The sequence below is a fragment of the Magallana gigas genome, chromosome 1, assembly GCF_963853765.1.
Source record: "Magallana gigas chromosome 1, xbMagGiga1.1, whole genome shotgun sequence".
NCBI lineage: Eukaryota > Metazoa > Mollusca > Bivalvia > Ostreida > Ostreidae > Magallana > Magallana gigas.
Genome location: NC_088853.1, coordinates 59,903,418 through 59,927,601, shown reverse-complemented (window position 1 = coordinate 59,927,601; position 24,184 = coordinate 59,903,418). Strand labels below are relative to the sequence as shown.

General features: G+C 33.7%; 1 protein-coding gene and 1 long non-coding RNA gene across 2 annotated transcripts in view; one reads left to right on the top strand and one right to left on the bottom strand.

The window, feature by feature from the left end:
* The window catches only part of LOC136274014 (uncharacterized), a 278,101-nt gene that overhangs the window by 221,282 nt on the left and 32,635 nt on the right, over positions 1 to 24,184 (top strand). The window lies entirely within an intron of this gene.
* On the bottom strand, positions 2,813 to 23,300 carry LOC117685685 (uncharacterized). The gene is made up of 6 exons (XM_034460159.2): positions 23,155 to 23,300; positions 22,824 to 22,829; positions 21,747 to 21,799; positions 8,610 to 8,786; positions 3,652 to 3,897; positions 2,813 to 3,320 (listed from the first exon to the last, which is right to left on the bottom strand). Exons 1-6 carry the CDS (start codon positions 23,298 to 23,300, stop codon positions 3,103 to 3,105), a joined length of 846 nt encoding a protein of 281 aa, XP_034316050.2. The 3' UTR covers positions 2,813 to 3,102.

The following is a 24,184-nucleotide window of genomic DNA, read 5'->3' as shown; positions in this document are numbered from 1 at the left end:
GAGTGTCCCTTATTATTTATGTCATCAAGCAAAATCATTTGCCGTAAACAATTTCAAAATGGAATAATCGAGTTATACACATACTGAATGTATAGAACCAGTCAGTAAACACCGCCAACTTTTGTATTTCGTTTTATAATAGCCATGTCGTGTCATTGTATAAATGTTTTAAGTTATCGTTTCATTGCGCACTTCTTGTTCTGTGTAGAACAGTACAGGTCAAGATCTAATAAATGATTCCAAAGTGTCTTTTTGGTGATAGAACCATTATGACGTCATAATTGATTTGATAAATATTTTCCCGTATTTTACGGCTTGAAAAGAAATATGTAGAAAATAAAACAATATTTTGACTGGCCACTTGTAAACACTAATACAAATAACTTAATCAAAGGCCGGAACGGCCACAAAAGCGTCGAGCTGACATTTTCTTTTATATAGAATGATATCAATAATTTGAATTTCTGTACTGAACTTATAGTCGTATATCAAATAATATTAGAATAAAAAAGGAAATGAATTACGTTCTGTGCTGTTTCAAAAACAATAATCAGTATATTTCGTTATAAAAGGTAGTGATGCGTTTATAATACAATAACTCATCTTGGTTACAAAAAATCGAAGAAATATCAAAGTTCCAAAAAATATCATGTTCTTTCTGCTTTAAAATGTCTTTGTAATTTACACAGGCTCATAATTTGAATACATTAACAGTGTGTCCCTAATTATGATAATAAAACATACTTTTATTTATTTCAGTTCCCGTTTGAAACAAGATTACCTATGCTATGGTTGTTTACAAACAAATCCACAACACGTGCTATCTAAAATGCTCAACCAAACCAACTGCATTATCGTGTTTATTAATTGCAACAAAATCTCCAGATAAGTTTATCGCTTACAATTATTTTGGAGACCATGCCCGATAACAAATAAATTTACATATCAAATTTTATTTCTATATGGCACGGTTTCCAATCAAAATGTACGCGATAAACTTAAATAATATTTTATTGAATGTTTACATTGCACCTTATTGTATTCATCCGCCATTTCTTGATTAAGCAAATTTATACTAATGCAATGAGTTGTCAACTACCAGGGAGGCAAAGTTGGATTTTTTGTACACAATTTAGTTGAATAAAAGGAATACAAATCTTGTAATACGTTTAATACTTCAAGGAACTTATTTTTATACGCATTAAAAAGGCGGTGCAGAGCATGAATTTTTGGACGATTGCCAATCCAGATGATCGCTAGAAGGCTGCTGAGCATTAGCTCGACGCCTTAAAAACAATAACGATTTTGTAATTCTTTATCGAAACAAAGCTGTTGATCGTAACAATATATATCAGGAAAAATCATTGCCAAGCCAATTTTTACGTAACTAGGGATTTTTAGGGGCCAAAGTACTTAAACTTCGACGCAATATATCTAGAGAAGGAGACATATTTTGTTAAACTTTGTAGAAGAGACTATGCTTGCATTGATAATTCTCATCGGTTCCACCAATCAAAACACCAATTCTGTCCCCATTAAGAATTTAGAGGGTTGACCCCTTAAATATTTAATCATTTGTATATCAAAAATGATCATTAATTTTAAACAGGTGTAAGAACAAAAAATGTTAGATTTTGTGAGACCTTTCGATTGAATTCAATAAAAATGGCCTAGCCCCTTAAATTAGGGGCCAAGACATTCGTACCCCTATTACAGATAACTTAAAAATAATAAAGATTTTGAATTGCGTTATGGAAGCAAAGTTGTTTATTGTAACAATATATATCAGGAAAAATCATTGCCACGCCTGTTTTACGTAAGAAGGGATTTTTAGGGGCCAAAGTACTTTAACTTTGATGCAATATATCTTGAGAAGGAGACATATTTTGTTAAGCTTTGTAGAAGAGAAAATGCTTGCATTGATAGTTCTAATCGTTTCCATCAATCAAAACACCAATGTCTGTCCCCATTAACGATCTAGGAGACTGGTTCCTAAAATATTCAATTTTAAATACGTGTAAGATCAAAAATTGTTAGTATTTGTGAGACCTTTTGAATGAACTGAAGACAAAAGGGCTGGCCCCTTACATTAGGGGCCAAGACACTCGTAAAGTCTTTTTCACAAGTCTTTTTCACATACTTAAAAACAATCAAGATTTTGTAATGCATTACAGAAACAAAGTTGTTGATCGAAACAATATGCGTTTGTAAAACTCATTGCCACACCCACTGATAACGTAATTATGGATTTTAGGGGACTTAACTCTTAAATCTTAGAATTGCAATATGTGAAAACGAAAAACACTTTGTTAAGCATTTTAAAGGATATTGACAATCGTATACATTATCTGAAAGGTTGTGTTTGAGGGGGAATTTTGAAATTTCATTTATATTTTCATGTTATCGTTTAAAATTGAACGGAAGACCTTCTCGTTACTCGTAACGAGTTCGTATCTAGTTGTTTTAATCTTTGGATGCCTTTATAATTAGGTTTGCTGAATATTAAATCAATAAAAGACGGAATACTTGATATTAACTCTTGTTCATATTGTACAGGTCACTGTGAAAGTTTATAATATATTTATGAATCAAACTCTCCAACATGACTGACTTCTTTTATCAGCTCAAAGTGAAAATTATTCAATTGTTAACACATGACACATGACGACAGGCGTAAACACATCATTATAACTAACTTAAGAGAGCAAAAAGTGTTAATTATAAAAAGTAACGGTCAGAAAAGCAAATACCTTTTTAATGTAGTCAATAAGCATGTCATCTTTATACTCTCTTAAAAAGAAAACAACATAACTGCAGAAGTTTTTTTTATTAACCCAAAAAGAGAAGTAAACAGAATAAAACTGAATACATACTGTTCAAAGTTAATTTTGAATGTTGAATAAAAAATGACGGCATATAAAAGCGCTTTACAGTTTTCACATCAAGTGCATGCAGTATTTAAAATACAGCCATCATTATATAGATACTTTTGTTTTCGGTTTAAAGTTGAACATTAAGCTTTTCAAAAAGTCACCTCAACATATACGTAACTAATTAGTAGGACAAAAAATTATTTAGCAAAGACATCAGCAATGATATTAACTATGCAGAGTATCCAAACACGTCGACTTCACAGAGTGTGAGAGCTACTGTTGTCTTGGCGATCTTGACAAACCTTCCCTTTGGTACAGATGAACAGCCGATGTCGACCACCAGCTGTGACAGAGTACCAGGACCAGCAAAGACACCACAAGGAGTGTTGACATCGGATTCTGTCAGTCCTACAGTGACGGTAACATTCCGAAGCCGGTCTGATGTGTCTAAAATAGGTCAAATAATAGATGTTCATTTGAAATTTTAAACTTATGTAAGTAACATATTAATTATCCATGGATAATTAATATGTTACTAACATAAGTTGAACTAACATCCCGTTTTTATTAAGGTGTGATTTACTTCACAGCCACAATTTATCCCGTCTAAAGATTGTTTAAAATTCATTTTTGTAAGCTAACAAAGCAGCAAATATGAATTTGTTTTATCATTTCTCCTTAACATTTGTACTTAAAGCTGTAATGCGATAAAACAAAATTAAAAGTATTTTCTCCTCTATTATATTTCAATTAAAATGACGTGACTTTGGGCGCTTACCTTTTCCATAACTGTCCATCCCTCTATTAAATATTCTGACAGATTTGATGAAATAATCAGCCTGTAGATCCACCAACCACCACGGATTTGTGTCGCCATTACCTGTGTGTGTACACAAGTCTACGACAAAGTCTGTACCGTTGTTGCCATCAACTGCCAGATCGGCAGAGTAGTTCAGTCCAACTGCTGGCCATGTTAACGTTGATGACTGTGTTGCAGGTTTATTCAATGCAAGGTTTGAAGCAGCTGTCAACATAACAACAATGTAGATACTTGGTGATAATATTGAGAAAATACAATACACTGACCGTAAAAGAAATAGAAAAGTTAATGGCCTTTTAGAGCTATTACTCAAATACCAAAAAGTTGAAGACCCAATTCTTTCCTTGTGTATATTAATATTGTGTGGAGAATAACAAATATAATTGCTTTCTCTCCCTCCCTCTTTCTGTGTGTGTGTGTGTGGACTTTATAAGTATGCTTCTAAATATGGACATGTGCACTGAATGAATTGAAAAACCCTTAAAGTTTATGCTCTGCAACGAGAAAAAAATCCTTCTTTTTTTAAATGTGTAAAACATTAACTACTTTATCAGTTACCACACAACCTAAAAAATAAAACCATTTATTTTATTTATATGATATATATAATTGGTATCACGGTTTGCAATTAGTAGAACAATAATAAATGTGTTTGATTTCTTGTTCTGATTTAAAAAAAAACATGGTGACCTGATTTTTTTAAAGAAGACTTGTAAACAGGTAACATAGGTTACTTGAATTCTAACATTAGTATTTTAACTTACAATTATTGTACAGAAGCTAAATAAAGTAATATTTTCAATGAAAATATTACAAATTTTCGGCATAACGATTTTATAATAAAAAATGCAAATAGGAATCGATTTCATGCGTGCTAGATATCCACACATAATTTTCTAATGTATTATGTCTTATGTACATATAATAAAACAGTTAATCTTAATTAAGGTGTTAAATGTCTTACCCCCGCACGATTTACTCAGTATTACATTTACAAAGTCAATATAAATATATTTAAACATGCTTATAAACTCAGTTAATTCGTAAATAATGACTCAATCTGTCTATTTAGTTTGTAGTAATGTCATATCATGAAAACCTTTTCATTACACATCAAATAAGCCCAGGTATATGTACTTTGAGTACTTGATTTAAGTCACTTATTACAAACATGATTTTTCTGCCTCAAGAATGCAGATAGTTAAGCAACGTAGATAACAATTTGTTCGTGAACTTGGTAAAACGATACCAAAAAATGATAATAAGTACATAATCAACACATTTATGACACAAAAATACACATTTCCACAACTTCCTTACAACAGTATAAAGGTTCTGAGCAGATCATGCAATTAGCACATATTATGTAGAAATGCAAGTATACATATATTTGACCTATTTATGACGCTACTGATGGACCGTAGATAAAGGAATTAATATAAATATACAATATCATGAATTATACTAATAGATGAACGTTAACAAAACTAATTTTTGTTATATTACGACGACAATCTATTGACAGGATATACGTTTATGGTAAAACAATTTATCACGACTCGATACAGTATGTAGTGATTCTTAAATAAACAACACATAAATATGGCATTATGAATTATCATACAAACTAGATGTAGGTAGCAAATATTGTAAATACTTACACCTTGGCGAACAAAAGTAGTGTGACATTGCTATCAGCGTCTGACTAGCGTGTTGTAGCGAGAACACGTATTTCTTTTAAAGGAATGATCGGCATAATAATATTTAATATATTGATAGCATAAACCAATAAACATGATCAGTTTGATGTAAAATAATTAAAAAAATACTGTATTTTTACAAAATTGGAATATTTTGAATCTGTGCACAATAATTTTATCATTATAAACCGTCAACAAATTTAATTTTGAAACAAATTTAGGGAAAGCCGTTCGTAAACTCCTTGTCTTGTTTTATATTTTTAACGTAACAAGATATCTGTGAGCCAATGCTCACTAGTGATACCCCCGCTCTGATGTGAATATGCGAAATAAGCAAAGTCGACATTTAACAGAAAGCTGGCATCCGATTGGTACAGAAATATATCCCACAATATAGCATGCCTAAACAAACACTGTGTAAAAATTTCAAGCATCTCCGATAAATAGCTGCTGAGAAATCTTTGACGAAAATTTGTTTGAAAATTTTGGCAAAAAATAAACAAAGTCATTATTTAACAGGAAGTTGACGTCCGATTGATACAAAAATATATCCCACAATATGGCATGCCAAAACAAATAGTGTGTTAAAATTTCAAGCATCTGCGATAAATAGCTGCTGAGAAATCTTTGACGAAAATTTGTTTTAAAATGTTGGCTAAAAATAAACAAAGTCGTCATTTAACAGGAAGTTGACACCCGATTGGTACAGAAATATATCCCACGATATGGCATGCCTATACAAATATTGTGTTAAAATTTCAAGCATCTTTGATAAATAGTTGCTGAGAAATTTTTGACGAAAATTTGTTTGAAAATTTGGTTAAAAAATAAGCAAAGTCGTCATTCAACAGGAAGTTGACGTCCGATTGGTACAAAAATATATCCCACAATATGGCATGCCTAAACAAATAGTGTGTTAAAATTTCAAGCATCTGCAATAAATAGTTGCTGAGAATTCTTTGACGGAAATTTGTTTGAAAATTTTGGCAAAAAATAAACAAAGTCGTCATTTAACAGGAAGTTGACACCTGATTGGTACAAAAATACATCCCACGATATGGCATGCCTTAAAAAACACTGTGTAAAAATTTCAAGCATCTGCGATAAACAGTTGCTGAGAAATCTTTGACGGAAATTTGTTTGAAAAGTTTTGCTAAAAATAAACAAAGTCGTCATTTAACAGGAAGTTGACGTCTGATTGGTACAAAAATATATCCCACAATATGGCATGCCTAAACAAATACTGTGTAAAAATTTCAAGCATCTGCAATAAACAGTTGCTGAGAAATCTTTAACGAAAATTTGTTTGAAAATTTTGGCTAAAAAATAAGCAAAGTCGTCATTTAACAGGAAGTTGACGTCTGATTGGTACAAAAATATATCTCACGAAATGGCATGCCTTAACAAACACTGTGTTAAAATTTCAAGCATCTGCAATAAATAGTTGCTGAGAAATCTTTGACGAAAATTTGTTTGAAAATTTTGGTTAAAAAATAAGCAAAGTCGTCATTTAACAGGAAGTTGACGTCCGATTGGTACAAAAATATATCCCACGATATGGCATGCCTTAACAAACACTGTGTTAAAATTTCAAGCATCTGCGATAAATAGTTGCTGAGATAAATGCGACAGAAATTTTTGTTACGGACGGACAGACAGACGGACAGACAGACACACAAGGGTAAAACAGTATACCCCCTCTCCTTCGGAGCGGGGGTATAATTATTAAATGTTAATGTATCTTCTTCTTCAGAATACTGAGTAGGGCTCAGGGCTCTTCAAAGAGCATTAACACGTATACAAAGAAAGAGTTGTATTAAAACAATTTAATGCGACCGAAAAACATTGAATGCCATCATAACTTGATATTGAGATCGCATTATAACGTAACCTTGTTTATAAATCAAGCCGTCTTCCTAGCTACTAGTATGCAACATCAATAGATCGAGGTCAGTTCATGGAGCATCTTCTTATGATTGAGGTCAGTTCATCGGGGTCAACTGCATTACTGAATGAATCTTTCGATCGAAATTCTTACGCGTGAGACAAAATGTGCATTCTTGAATTAACAGGTCGAACTGTTTTTTATGTATGTTTCCATCTCTTAAGGTAAATGAATTGAAATAAAAATGAGTAAAATGTTATATAAATGCTAAACCAAACTTCAAGTTTTTATAAAAACTATTTATGCAAGCGGAATGTGTGCGCACGTGGAAGCATTTGCCGGATGCCTCATACGGAGACAACAGTAAAGTGATGCAAAAATCGTGCACACCACTTAACACAGAAGAGTTCTAATTTTCTTATAATTCGTACATGAACTGATTCGTACAATCAAAGGCCGGAACGGCCACAAAGGCGTCGAGCTGACATTTTTTTCTTTTATATAGAATGATATCAATAATTTGAATTTCTGTACTAATAGTCAAATCAAATAATATTAGACTTAGAATAGATAAGTATATGAATTATGTTTTCTAATGCTTTAAAAAAACACAGGTTCATAATTTGAATACATTAACAGCGTGTCCCTAATAATAATAATAAAACATACATTTATTTATTTCAATTCCCGCTTGAAACAAGATTTCCTATGATATGGTTCTTTACAAACAAATCCACAACTAACTGCATTATCAAGTTTATTCTTTGCAACAGAATTACTAGATACGCTTATCGCTTACATTTATTTTGGAGACCGTGCCCGATAACAAATAAATTTACATCTAAAATGTTATTTCTATCGGGCACGGTCTCCAATTAAAATGTAAGCGATAAACTAAAATAATATTTTAGAGAATCTTTACACTAAGACCTGATTGTATTCATCCGCCATTTCTTGATTAAGCAAATTTATTCTTATGCAATGAGTTGTCAATAACCAGGGAGGCAAAGTTGGGGTTTTTTTTTTTACACAATTTAGTTGAATAAATGGGGAAAAAAATCTTGTAATATGCGCATTTAAAAGGCGGTGCAGAGCATGAATTTTTGGACGATTGCCAATCCAGACGATCGCTAGAGGGCTGCCGAGCATTAGCTCGACGCCTTAAAAACGATATTTATATAACAAGTAACAGCACAATGTTGCTTGATTTAATATTCATTGCACTTTGCATAAGTGTTGACATTGCTGGCGCCGTAAACGTGATTCAGCATTTGTGATATTATGAAAAAGTACTATGCAATTAAAACAAGAATAAAACATGAATAATTAACCTTCTTCACAGACAATGTCGTATTTCCACTCTCCGTTTGACTGACAGATCAGTCGTCCCGAACCAGACTGGGAGTATCCGTCAGCACACGAGGCGTGTATCCTCCTGTGTATACCAATGGCGTCCTCACGCTTTGCTTTACTCAAATCTATTCCTTTTTTATCGGGTATTCCACAATCTTATAAAAAAGGGTATATCGTAAACGATAAGTTTTAACGTTGAAATTTTGTAGATATATATCAAGGTTAATTCAATATACCAGACTAGAGTCAGAAGTACAATGATATTTCAAATACTTATTGATCATAGATTGGCACTTGGAATATTCGTTAACCTTTCCAGTCTCTTGTAATAATCTTTATCTGGTATAAATTATATATTACAATTTGTATCAAACAATTTTTATATCTGCAAGTATATTAAGATAAAACAAAGATCAACTTTTAAAAAAAAAAATGGGCATTTATAAATTTGGTATTTCATAGTAAATTCTTTAATAAAACACAACTTTCTTTGGTAACAAAATTGCCAAATTATTTAACTCGTGTTGATTTTTATTTGTATCTAAGACAAAGAAAATTATAATTTTACCTGACAAAACACATTGAAAAAATTTATCTTTAGAATATCTCTTGTGTCTACATTTCTCGCTGATTTGACAGGTTGAGTTTAGACAAGCTCCAGCCAGATCCTACCAGAATAAAACCAGCTCTTGAATCATCAGTCTTTGTAATCATAAGGCGTGCGCATTGTTTAAAGTGAACATTTCTAATAATAAAGAAACTTATTTCGATCATACATTGACATCTTTTAGAAATATTTTTTTGAAAAATGTTTAGCCATTTAATATATTACGTTTTATAATTAGATCGGTTAAGACGTTTTTATTCAAAGTGTATCTCTTTACTGATTTTTTTTTTATCACGATTACATAATTTTCTTTATGAACCCTTGCAGTACATTAATCATTTTCTTTTTTTGACTGCCAGCTTCTACACACTTAGTTCCTGGAGCTGCTGCTTGTTTCGTTTTGATTTGCGTAAATACAATCATATAAAGTAAATGTGACGCTATAATTTGCAAAAAACCCATGACTCGTAAATCTTTTATGCCTATTAAGTTTCATTTTCATTATGAGAACGTGCATTTGCGGGTCGCATATTTTTTTATGTTTTCATTCGACGCGAAAAATAAACAGAAATCATTGTGTATTTATTTACCAAATAATCTTGTTTGTTTTTGACATTCCTAAATATTCACTTTTTCAAAAACAAATAGTTTCTTTTATGCTATTGTGATCGTCTATTTAAAACTCTCACTAACAAAATGAGTACACTCCGTTTTTCTTAACATTTAAAACGTAAAGGATCCTGGTACCGCACAAACCCAAGATATTAAACATATGTTTAATAAGTTTTACACGATTTGTACATATTTCATATATATATATATCACGTAAAAAACTAAGTTTTGATAAGCTGAGAAAATAAAATTATTCGTTGGGCAAACACATAAATATTGAGTTTCACTTCCGCTTCATAGCCGCGCAAGAAAATGTAAATACGGCAGAGTGACATATATCATAAGCAAGCGGTCTCTTAGTGAAACCTTATGTTTTCAAGAAATAATGTATTTGTATTTTGAAGATGCACTCTCTATGGATACATACGACGGCAACCCTCGTATTTCTCACTACAGGCATCGATTAACTCCAGTTTTTTTCTTACGGCGTCAATCCCACTGTCACAAATTGTAGACGATATCGCAATCACGTGAAACTCAAATCAATGTCTAAAGCAACTCGCATAACTGAACGGCGAACGCAAGCTGAGCACACGGTCAGCAAAGTCTAAAATTAGAAAGTTTCAGGTATTGTATTATTAAGCCTCTAATATGACCAAATTCAGTATTTTTCTTCCTATATGTGTCATACTCAAAAAGTAAATCATCTGTTTTGAATAACCCAGTCTTTTTAAGAGCAGTTAATTTGATGCATTTTCAAAAGCAACTTTTTTTTAGTAAAGTTTTTTTATTCTGGCAGATATAATCACCTAGTGAAATCTGAATCAACATCTGAAACACTTCCAATAAGCAGATAACCAGTTTTTGCTCATTTGGTAATTGCAATAATGGATTTAGATTAAAAATATATGCGAGCATGTTTGTCTGACAGTTTGTCAAACACAGTAGATTTCAAGAAACAATTCAAACCACAATGGAGATTTTAAAATCAGTTGTACAATTGAATGTTTAATATATATTTCGGGTTATCTTGTCAAGAAAATAAATAATTTCAAAAGATCTAAATGATTTTTAAAAAGTGGCAAAGACCATACACCACATGCATAATCAAGCTCTGTTCTGCCCCAAGATATTGATGCAGCATATTTTGACGATTTTGATAAAAATAAACATACCTGTGTAAGAAGTGCAATTGAAATCAATGATTTAAAATACGGCATGCTACGTTCATGTCTGTTGCTATGATTTCTTAAGCCGTGTATTGAAAACTTACAAGCTAGAAAAGGCGTTTGAATAGAGAAATCTTCGGATATTTTCATTCTATTAAATTAACATCTTTTTACCCCTGATTTGTTTATAATATCGAATAATTTAAGAAAATGTGTCTTGCTGCACAAATATCGAGACATAGTATAAATAGTTGTTTTTAAGGATTCTAACACATTTACCTTTGGCCAGTGCTCATTTTCACTGTATACCCAACCAGCACTGTCCATGTACCTTGTCTCTGCTGTCGTCTTATTTTCATAATTGCTTTCACAGAAATTGGCCCCTTTGAAATAGTTAAGAGATTTACACCGCGGTGTAACCAGGCATTCAGTCACACAGTCCAGAAAACTGATTTCTGCGTAGGATTGGATTACTTTCCCGTCAAGTCTGTGCCCACGCTGAAGTAGAGAGAAGCCCGTTTTAAGGCTGCCATAACACGACACAAGGATACTGAATAAAACCCACGGAGATCTGAAGATTTTAGATAGTTGCATTGTAATGTACATGTAGGATAAGGTTTCATGTAAAATAAAGTAGTGTTTTGTACCTTGAACAATTTAAAAGTAGTTTTTCGTACCTTGACGAACTTGAATTGCGCACTTTAGAAAAAAAATTAGGGCCAGCTAGATTTTGTATTACTATTGATTTTTTTAATAAACGTTCTTGATATGTAGACTAATGGTAGACATGAAAAGTTAAAATGAATATTTTATAAATAATCAGAAAACATGTTAAGGTGACAATGACAATACGTTTTCATTTACTTTGATCAATAAACCTCATTGTGGTTAAACAAAGCCACTTGAAGATATCTACTTTAAATAATATATGAAATGAAAAACTCAGTGATGCAAAAACTAATTGGTTTTAGAAGTTTCACAATACAGCTACATCTATTCAGGTATAAAGTATCAGTTCCATGATTATACCTGCACTTTCTAAAGGGTATATTTTTGTTTCACTGGTCCGTCCGTCCGTCATGTTTTACTTTTTAAAAACTGCTCTTTCATCCTATAAACCAGCAGGCCGAACTCTTGGCGCTTGATTTTGGGTGTCATTTTGTTTTATAAAAAAGTTTTTAAAAATAATCTGTTAGTCCTTGGGGTTAAATAATGACGTTTTTTTTAAAAAAAAAAAAACACCCTGGATCCTTGAACTCGTCTTATGTTTTTGCCACAGACTAGGCATAAACTGGCTTTGGATTTTGGCTGTTTCAAAAGCACTGCACATGCCCTGGACAAGATCAACTTTGCTGCACATCAAGCAAGAAATTCACACTTGTCGGGAGTAGATTCATCAATCAAGCTGAATCAAGATATGCACCCATAGAGGGTGATGCCCTGGCTTTTGCAGATGCTTTGGATAAGGCCAGATACTTCATACTTGGATGAGACAATCTCTTCATCACTGATGATCACAAACCTCTTTTAAAAATACTTGGAGACAGATCCCTAGAGGATATTCCGAATTCCCGACTTTGAAACCCTAAGGAGAAAACACTGCGATATCGATTTCGCGTCACTCATATCCCAGGCGTGCGGCAACCTGCAGCTGATCGCCTCTCGCGCCACCCAGCAGGAAAACCAGTACAACTGCACCTATTTGATGACATAGCCTCTATCAGCCATGCCCTTCTAAAATCTCATTTTCTTCCTAATATACGTACTGACGATGACCCCGACAATATGGAAGACAACTTAGTCGCTACAGCAAGCACAACACTCAACTTTATCCCTTCAATCAGTCACGTGGGACAGAGTCCGATGACCCCGACAATATGGAAGACAACTTAGTCGCTACAGCAAGCACAACACTCAACTTTATCCCTTCAATCAGTCACGTGGGACAGAGTCCGCATAGCCACTACTAGCGATACCAACATTCATCAGCTACTTCAGCTTATCGAATCAGGCTTGCCTGAATCCAGGCACGAATTCTCCCCTGCCCTACGAGAATACTTCCAGTTCCAAAAAAAACCTCCACCCTTTAGATGGAGTTATTGTATACAAGGCCCGCATTGTTATACCTCCTTCCCTTAAGTCTCTTTTACAATTGGCGCACGAGCAGAAGCGACAAAATATTCGTGCGACCGACAAAAATAGATATGATTCGTAAACTGTTGCCGACATAATCGCATTTAAAAAAGTTTTCGTACGTAATTCGCAAGATCTAAGCAAGCGTTGTAAACGCATTATATCCTGCGACATATCTTGCGTCTAAAGCGAAGCGACTCATCAAGAATAATAAGATAGGATCGCGCGATAGACCAGGTGATCAGACGATTGAACGTGCGCCAATGCGATTGGACGTGTGATTGTGCGTTCCATGGTACTCGTGCGAGTCAGAGGGGGTATACGTATACCGCTTATTTTTGACGGTTTTGTAGTATAGTTGACATAGTTGAAAGCGAGAGAACATGCCGCCCAAGAAGAAACAGATATTACATGTATTATACCTCAATATGATTATTATACCCCCGCTCCGAAGGATAGGATGTATACTGTTTTACCCTTGTGTGTCTGTCTGTCTCTGTTCGTCCATCCGTCTGTCTGTCTGTCTATCTGTCTGTCCGTCCGTAACAAAAATTTCTGTTGCATTTATCTCAGCAACTATTTATCGCAGATGCTTGAAATGTTACACAGTATTTGTTTAGGCATGCCATATGGTGTGATATAGTTTTTGTACCAATCAGACGTCAACTTCCTGTTAAATGACGACTTTGCTTATTTTTCGCAGATGCTTGAAATTTTAACACACTATTTGTTTAGGCATGCCATATCGTGGGATATATTTCTGTACCAATCGGATGCCAGCTTTCTGTTAAATGTCGACTTTGCTTGTTTTGCATATTCACATCAGAGCGGGGGTATCACTAGTGAGCATTGGCTCACAGATATCTTGTTCTATTATATCTGATTAGTCTAGAAAGTCACGTGACAGGGCGAGTTCATAGTAAATGAAAAAGCCGATATGAGCATACGATGTAGACAAACATGACTAAATAAAACATTTTTTTTGTGTATTTATGTCTTCACTTCTGCTGGTATATGCATTTAAATATGGCTGGAGATTACTTCACCTTGAAATATTTTCTCAAATCAGCAGAAAATTACTTGATTATGATCGATATCATTATGGATAAGAAGTATTTAATTCAAATAGGTAAACAAAAAATGTACAATTTTGGATGAAAAATTACATTTTTGAATAATAAATGCAGTTAACATGAACAAAAGCTCCAGGCGGATTCAAATTCATAACTTGCAATTCAGAAGCCCAATACATTAACCACTGAGCTACAGCGATATACAACCCAATCAAACGATATAAACAGTATAACAAAACATTCAAATCGCCATCTTGTGACGTAGTGTCTTCAACAGTATAAGTGTAGGTGTAGTGAGGTACCTTTAATACTCCCAACCATAAAACTATTAAACTTAATCTTATTACAGAGATGATGATTAGTAAGCGAAGACAACAGATTTGATAATAATAAAATGAATCAGAATTGAAATGCTACGGAAGCCCATTTAGGACCTATCAAAAAATATTTTTGAATTTGATATAACGAATTCTTGAATTTGTTAAAACGAATTTAAATCGTTATAACGAATTGTTGAATCCGTTATAACGAATTTAATCTGTTATAACAAATTCGCTGAATTTGTTATTTCAAATTTTTTAATCTGTTTTAACAAATTAAATTTGAAATAACAAATTCTTGAATTCGTTATAACAAATTAAATTTGAAATATCGAATTCTTGAATTCGTTATTTCAAAGTTTTAATTCGTAAATTCAGTTTTTTAAACTCGGTTATAACATATTTTCACCCACTTTGTGGTAACAAATTTCATGTTTTGGGGAACAAATTAAACGGGGCGGACTTCATTTGTCCCATATCGGCGTACGGCGAAACGGCGAATTGATTAATGAAGTAAACTGGCGTAAGAACAAAAGTGGAGGAACATATTGTCACAGCTGTTGCTGTAACCATGGTAACATATGTAACAATTCCGAAAGACACTTTACTTTATCGGCTTTGCTAGATTTCCAACATATATAGAAACAAAATATTTAAGAACTGCTATATATGTAGCAACACATTTTCACCAAAAATATTATGCAGGATATACAGATACATGTATCGGGTTTCTGCGCAGAATTCCCAAAATTAGTTTAGTCAATGCTATTTATTATTGAGCATGCTGATTTATAAAAGGGTACATGCAGCCCAGCCAATGTCGAACTTATGTCATAGAATTTATTTACCAGAATTTAATGCAAAAACTGCATCGAAATCGATGCAAAAATAATGGAGTTACGCTTCTTCAAAGTGCCTATTTTTACCTCTTTTAGAAATCTAATCAAGAGAAAATGAACTTAGGCGATAACAAGGCTTCAGTGACGTCACGAGGTCAACACTAGGGAAATTTCTTTACAAAGCTATACAATACATATTCAAGTTTAAAGCAAAAATGATTGATATAGGTCTGATGTTTTGACGTATCTAGTTATTTTAGGTATTGTTAATTTAGAAAGTTGTATCCGTAATTATTTTGTTACAGTCAGATTTCTTTTAAAACGATTTTAAAATTTGCTATTTTAATCTCCTTTTACCGATGAATAGGATATCTTTAAACGCTTGCATGAGCAGATTTATGTTCATTATTCATATTTATTTTGGACGGAGCGTGTTCAAATCGTATAAAGCTTGAAGGGAGTTATGATAGATTTGATATGCACGCTCCGACCGAAATTATCACCTCATAATATTCAAAGAATGATGCTTTTTTGCTTTTAATTATATTTTATTTCCAATTTCTACACTTCAAACCAACATTTCAAAACCACTGGGGGTTTTTTTCATACATAGCACATGTCATGTGTTATTGCAGCAAATATCGTTTTTCGGTTATGCTGTAGTATTTTGTGTCGCTCATTTTTTATGAAGGAATTGGGCCATTGGTTTCAAAAGTGATTTGTAATGTTATCACAGTAAAGGACACTTGAAAAATATAAATATGATATTTTATATGACATAGCCAGGCATTATAACCAGGACGTGCGCATGCGTGAACCAACTTTCCATCGGGATTGGTAAACGTTTGGGAGGAAATTCGATAGCTTCTTGGAGAAACTTCGAACTGATGATAGGTGCCAAAAAACAAAAAACAAAAAAAACCGCGACTTTTATATCATATGGTCATTAAACGTGATAGGAATGTTATGTACCTTTGGTTTACACTAAAAAAGTTAATTAAATGTTTGCGAGGACAATAAAGGCAATGTAACAGGAAAACAATAGACACGTAGCTTTAAACGAGTGGGCTGATGGGGGTGGCAGGGAGAGGCCTGTCCCCATGCAGTTGCCCACCCCACCCCCCCCTTTCCTAGAATTTTCGGAGCATGTAAAAAATTGAAAGTGACTGGGAGGAAATAAACATTGAAATTTAAGTTTGAGGTAAACTTAGCATTTCTATAGCTACCCCCACGGTGTACGATTCTCGAGTTTTTTAAAGACTTTTTTTGCATGTTAAGAATTGTTTGGCGATTCTCCCATCCCCCCCCCTCTTTTCACTTGTTTACGATGTCAACTGCCTAAACCAAATATTACGGTTTCCTTACATATACCAGTAAAAAAGAATTGGGTTTATAAATAAACCAATATTACTGTATTTCATACAATATACCATTCACCAGGTTCTATAAACACCTACGCTTATATTCAATATAAAAAAAATTCAAGGTTAGGAGGAGAGGGATAATTTATTTTGTTTTTCTTTGTTTCAGTGGGGTGGGGTATTGGGGAGGAGTAGGGGTGGTCAGAACACCGACCCCATGTAGCTCTATCCATTACCCCTCACCAAGGTCTGTGTGTCCAAACCAAGGTCTGTATACCCATCACAAGGGTCAGAGTACATATTACCAGGGTCAGAGTAGGTACTACCAGAGTCGGTGTACGTATCAACAGGGTCTGTATACGCATAACCAGATTCAGTAAACCCATCACCAGGACACCAGGGTCTCAATACTTATCCCGAGGGTCAATGTGTCTTTGTGCTCATCACCAGGGTCTGATTACCCATAGCCAGAAATCCACGTACCATCACCAGGGTCTCAATGCCTATCACCAGGGTCAGTGTACGTTTCACCAGGGTCTATATGCCTATCACCGGGGTCTGTATACTAGTATTAATAGGGCTAGATTTCACATCACTAGCGTCTGTATACCCATATCCAGAATCAGTATACCCATCACCAGGGTAAGTTTACCTATAACCAAGGTTAGTGTACCCATTTACAAGAGTGTGTACACGTATACGCTTAACCAGAGCCAGTATACCCATCACCTGGGTCTCAATACCTATAACAATATAGGTTTTGAGACCCTGGTAATGAGCAGACCCTGGTGATAAGAACACTGACCTTGGTGATATGCATTAAGACCCTGATGATGGATTCTAATTACTTGGTGATAGGCACACAGACCCTGGTGATACGTACACTGACCCTGGTAATAGATATAGACATCCTGATAATCGTAATATTGACCCAGGTTTTGGGTATACAGACCCTGGTGATACGAACACTGACCCTAGTGATACATACTAGTTCACTGACCCTGATGATACGAACACTGACCCGGGTTTTTTGTATGCAGACCCAGATGATGGGTACGCAGACCCTGGTGATACGTACACTGACCCTGGTATTAGATATAGACATCCTGATAATCGTAATACTGACCCAGGTTATGGGTATACAGACCCTGGTGATACGAACACTGACCCTAGTGATACATACACTATGCTATTAAAACATTTAAAAATCCTAATCCGTGGGGGTATGGAGTAAGTCGTACCTTTAACTTCAATTCTACAGTTTAATTCCTCCCTTTCATTCCAGTTTTTACCTGGTCCCAAAACATTGGGGGGTGGGGGGGGACTCCTTGTTAATTCACCTTTTATATGTAAGTTTAAGAAAAATGTTTGCTGCGAGAAAGCATGTGCTGAAGGGGGAAGTCTAGCTCGTCCCCCTGCCCCTGCTCCACTCCACACCCCCTCCCCCTCCGATGCTAAGTGCCTGTTGTTTTCCTGTAACATTGCTCTTTTTTGTTCTCTCAAATACTAATAGTTATACAACATTTTGGTGTATATCTAATGTACATACCATTCCTATCTCTTCTAATGAACATTTATAATGTAAATTTCGAATTTTCCTATACGTTTTTCATTGCGCGAATATCAGTTCGAAGTTCCTCCAAACAGCTTTCGAATTTCCTCCCAAACGTATACCGAAAAGTCGGTACACGCATGCGTACATCCTGGTTATAGTGCCTGGTTGTTTTATCGATTATTATTTACTTTAAAATCAATGATATGTTATTTTGCATGGCAAGAACTTTCCTATATGTATTTGAATTACGCACATTTTTAATAATATGAATTCTTCCACAGGAATTTCGTGAAAACTCAATATGAATCATGTTGTATAATATTCAAAGATCTAATCTATCAAACTAAGTATCAGTAATCGGAATAGTTATAAGAAATTGTATGGATCCAAGCAAAATTGAACTCTAGTCTCGTTCAACCAGACACTCAGCTGTATCCGTTAATCACCGACAAGCAAGAGAGACTCTCTGCTTGTCGGATATTTACGGAGACAGCCGAGCGTCTGGTTGAGCGAGCTCTGGCGTAGGAATATAAAAAATGTATGACTTCAAAAATTATCTAAATTGTTCGTACTATTTAAAAGCTAACTATTTACAAGGTATCTTTAAATAAGTTTCCTTGAAAAACAATGCTTAAGAACTTATTACATCGAATTTATCGATTAGAACTAAATGTTGTCAGCAATGTTGATTTGTACTTAGGTCCAAACACTGTTTCACTTTCGGTTTGCCTGAGTAACTGCATAGGAGAGTTGATTAAAATCAACTACCAAAAATAGCCTATTCTATACATCGTTCTGATGGAAAGTTGGTTCACGCATGCGCACATTCTGGTTATAATGCCTGGCTACATCATATAAAATATTATAATTATATTCTTAAGTGTCCTTTACTGTGATAACCCAGCCCAATAATTTCATTAAAAAAAAACGAACGACACAAAATGGGCGTGTCATACAGCATAACCGAAAAACAGTATTGGCTGCGCTGCGTCATAATACATAGCATGTGTTATTCATTAAAAACAGTGGTTTTAGAATGTTGTTTTAAAGTGTAGAAATTGGAAATAATATAAATATAAGTATTAATTTAATAAGGAATCATTCTTTGAATATTATGAGTTGATAATTTCGGTCAGAGCGTGGTCATATCTATCATAAATCCCGTCGAGCTTTATTTGATTTGAACACGTCCCGGCCAAAATCACCTGAGACTAGTAATACTCAAAGAATGATTCCTCATTCTTAAATCAATTCTATTCCAGACCGGTATTTTTTTTAAGTATGGCGTAATCTCACGGTTAAGTGATGTAAAGAGATGAAACAATGCAGATATATGTTAAAAAATCAGCATGCTTATTGATTGATAGCATTAATTAAAAAAATGTTTGGAATTATGCACAGAAACCCGTCAAAACAAATTTGTAAATATTGTATTTTTCGTGAAACTGCATTGCTACATATATAACAGTTTTTAAATATTTTGTTGCTATATATGTAGGATTCTAGCAAAGCTGATAAAGTAAGGTGTCTTTTGGAATTGTGACATCTGTTACCATGGTTACATTTACTTCATTTAATACCAATTCGCCGTTTAACGACGGATGGTGTCACCAATTCGTCATCCCTAACCTTATCCAGATCTGACCTTCTCTGTAAATACAACTTCCTTTGTCTTCCTGGGTCAGCCAAGCCGGTAATGATCAAATAAGAAGAGACAGACAGGAAGCTTAGATTTTATTGCTACAAAAAGCTGTGTTCTCTTGCGATAAAAGAAGTTCATTCCATGGACGACAATCTGTTCATTGTGATGCTCGAGGCTGTTTTCCTGCAGAGGAAAAAGACCATGGACTCTGTCATTAATATCATCAATTCTAAAAATGTTCCACTTTGACTGTCCTCAATTCAGGAGAATTTCATTTTTTTTTAAGTGGGGGTGGTGTAATCTGATCATCTATGATCAATTAAGTTGTCTATTAATATTTTATGTGTATCAATTCAGACATGCAATTCTAGTTAAAATGCCTGGTATCATGTTCAGTTATTTATTGTTTACCTGTCAAAAACCTGTAATAGGCATGATTCACCAAAATATTATTGTTGACATTTTCTGAATTATCGTTCGTGTTTTGACACTACCCCCGTACTTTGTTTACATCTTTACGAGATCAATTTATCTGTTTTAACCCGTAATTAGATCGATTAAATACATAAAAACTGCTTTCAACATATTTATATTTACCAGATTAATCACCTTGTTTAGTTTCATACCATTTTAATGCTCTTTTCGCGAGAAAATCATCATTTTACCGTTCACAAACATCTCAGTACATGCAATTCTAGTTAACGAGGCCGGGTCTAATTTGTTCTGCCCTAGATTTGTGGATGAAACTTTTTACATGAATTTCTACCGATATACTTATTATTTTAAGATTAAAAAATAAGACATTTACCACACCGTTTGTTTAGGTAGTCATCTCAAAGTTTGTTAATCTTTAACATAGGACCCTATGGGATTTTGCTTGAAATGTATCAATTTTGCAAATTTTTTACATTTTTTCAAAACTTCTGCCCTAGGGATTTCTTTTTCTGTTCTACATATTAAAGTTATTGCTAAAGGGCATCAAATGGTCAAATAAAAAAAACCTTTTACCTCCTGGTTTGTTCCAGGGGTCTTATCAAAGTTGATTTTTGTATGCCCAATTTCCCAGATTCGTCAGATAATGGCTATTTTTTATATGAAAAAGGCGAAAAAGGTGGTCTATATAGTATTATTAAAACATTCAGACATATTTAAGTAATAAAAAAATATATAACTTCACATTTTAAGGGTTATTAATATAAAATACATGGTTACTGTCTTGAAATGCCTTCTTTTTATTTTTTAATTTAAGAGTTAATTTATTATATAAATGCTGTTATTGTTTGACATGACTATTTCTTTAACAATAAATCGTTATATATTCTGTATTCTCTAATATTGCCATTTCTCTGAATAATCACCCCCCCCCCTTTTTTTTCTTTCTTTTCTTTTTTTATTTTACAAGAATACCTCAAACATTTACTTACATGGATATGAACTACCGGATCATGCAACTTTACCTCATGCAAATGTAGTAATGATATAAAAAAAAATAAAGAAACAGTTTATAAATAATGTACTGTACGAAAAGAAAACATGCAATCTAACAATATTACGATAGATTTGAACCCTTGTTGTTAAAAGTGTAATCTAAGAAATCGTTGCGAAAATTTTGAAACCAATTTCATGGAATTGATACAGAAAAACAAATTCGTTAGAGATAAGTTTCTTCATGACAATTAGTCGCCAAATAAGCCTCCAAGCTGTCGTCTTCAGACATACGCATTAGGTTTTCTCTAGCTTTCTTTTGATTTCGCTTGATTTTATAAAACCACACGCATGCTGATACAAAAGGAAATCGTTGTACCTGGCTGGGTGGTATCCGTTACGTCCTCTGTCGACGGAGTATGTTCTATGTGACTATCAGTATTGTTGTTGACAGAATGTGATGTATTAAAAATGTTAGTAATTAAAGTACAAATGATGATAGTCTGCGTGTAATGTGCACTGTATGGCCGGAGAATGGTGGGTCGAGTAGACAGTGTACTGCTGTCTGTGGTGCCCGTATGATGTGATGTAGTGATGTCTGTTGTCAAAGTATGCGGGTTACTGATATGGATTGTAAGTGTGGAATCAATGCTGGTAAATGGGGTTAGTTTATGGAACATATTTCAACTCAAGCAGGCTTTTAACCTTTCCAAAATAGATCCATTAACATTCAAACCAATCTTCCCACATTTCACATTCTTTCCTTTAAAGAAACCCCTATCAGATGACAATCACAAAACTTCTCCACAGAACAAAATTAAACAAAATAAAAATGTTCATGTTTCTTTTAAGTAAGGAGAAGAATTTGCAAATTACGACAGACCAAAAAAGCAAACAATACGACATTTACCTCTCTCAACGATTTCATCATGAAAAACACAAAGTAATGTAGAACCTACTCCTACTTAACACAAACTTTCTCAAACAAGGGACCAGTCAAATAAGATGAATATGAGCTAAATCTTGAACATTGCACAAACAGATCATTGTTCTTAAAAAACTTTAAATTCTTACAAACAAAAATGAAATATACATCTCATTAAGCCTTACATACACAAACCAACACTTCAGTTTATTGATTTACAAAATTCAATCCAACATGAGATCGCAGAAAAAGTAAATCTTTAAATACTAACAAACAACAAAATATCATCTCATGAAGCCTTACATACCAAAATAAAAACTTTAGTTTATTGATGTATAAGATTAAATCCAACATGCAATTGCAGTAAAAAAAAAAGAAAGTTCCGGTATCAACACCATGGAAGAGCTTATATATAATCATTTCAGAACTTGCTGAATTTTAAAAATTTCAACTTCATATTTTAAAACAACATTCAAAAGAAACCAACATCCAAAAATTAACCCTAAATAAACACATTAAAATAAAGCTCACCCTAAACTGCAAAAAAAAAAACACCCATTAAAATAAATGAACATCAAACAGTTTCAAAGCTTTTTCCCAAAGACAGAAATGGACAAATTACAAACATCAAAACAAAATACTACTGTGTATTTAGAACCAAATTTAAACATTCCCTTTTAAAGAGAAATTACTGTTTGAGAAAAATCTCGGAAAAAAATCTTTAAATGACATACATGTTCAAATGAAAACAGAAGAGATCCCTAAATCCATTTTAAAGATATCAGATTTGACATGTTCTCAAAAGCATCTAATTCAAACAAGTGTGAGTAGTCAATAGCGGACCCACAAAATCAATGTTTACTTGAGAAGTAAATTATCAATGTCCTCTGTAACCACCTCTGCTTCATTATCAACTTCCTTATCTTCCTTGTCCTCAGCAAGTAACTCATCTTCAGCTTTGTCCTCACCAACTACAGCTACAATCGTATCCACTTCTTCAACGACCATGGCTGCGACATCTTCCTCCCTAAAATTATAAACAAAATAAATAAAACTTTAATGCAAAAGTTATTACACGTCATATTTTCCCATGGTAAAACCAATCAAAAATCATGAAAACAATCATCATATATATATTTATCTGAATTTTTCATTAATGGGGCTGCTTCTGCTTCAAAACTTAAAAAAATGAAAAACTAGGTAATACATGTGAACCACAATCATCAACTAAATATTCCTTCAACAAAAGAGTAACCAAGCATTTAAGAACTTCTGTAAAAAAACAATCCTTAAAGCTGCTTGGACTTGGACTTCACCGCAGCAAAACAATGAAATCCACAGATTGTCAGTTCAAAAAAGACTTTCAAACTGCATCTTTTTATGAAACTGGTCATAATATTCATTCGATTGAAATCCATGCAAGGGCTGGTGAGCTAACACTCACAGTAGCCATCATAAAAACACAGAAGTAGATTTCAAACTCATTACATTAAATATCTCAAGCAGTTCGTATGAATTTGTTACTTGTAGTAGCACTGACAACTAGAATATCAACATTCAATACGTTCTCAAAAGCATGAATGTCTTGAATGGACAGACGTCTCTCACTGCTTACATTGGCTTCCCGGCATAAGAAAATGGCTAATTTTTTTGACGTTCATTTTTTTTTGTGTGCTTCATTAATTCTTTGTAGAACCAAATAGGACATTTCTGCAATTCCATTACTTTTTCTTCTATTGTTCTTTTGTCACTTTGGTGTACTAAATGTAGCCATTCGGGTGTTGGAATTTGATGTAATTTGAGAAACCACATGCTAATACTTCGAGCAAGGCATAATTCATCTGTGTTTTGAATTTTGATACATGATCTTTTGATTATGAGAGAATCATTGC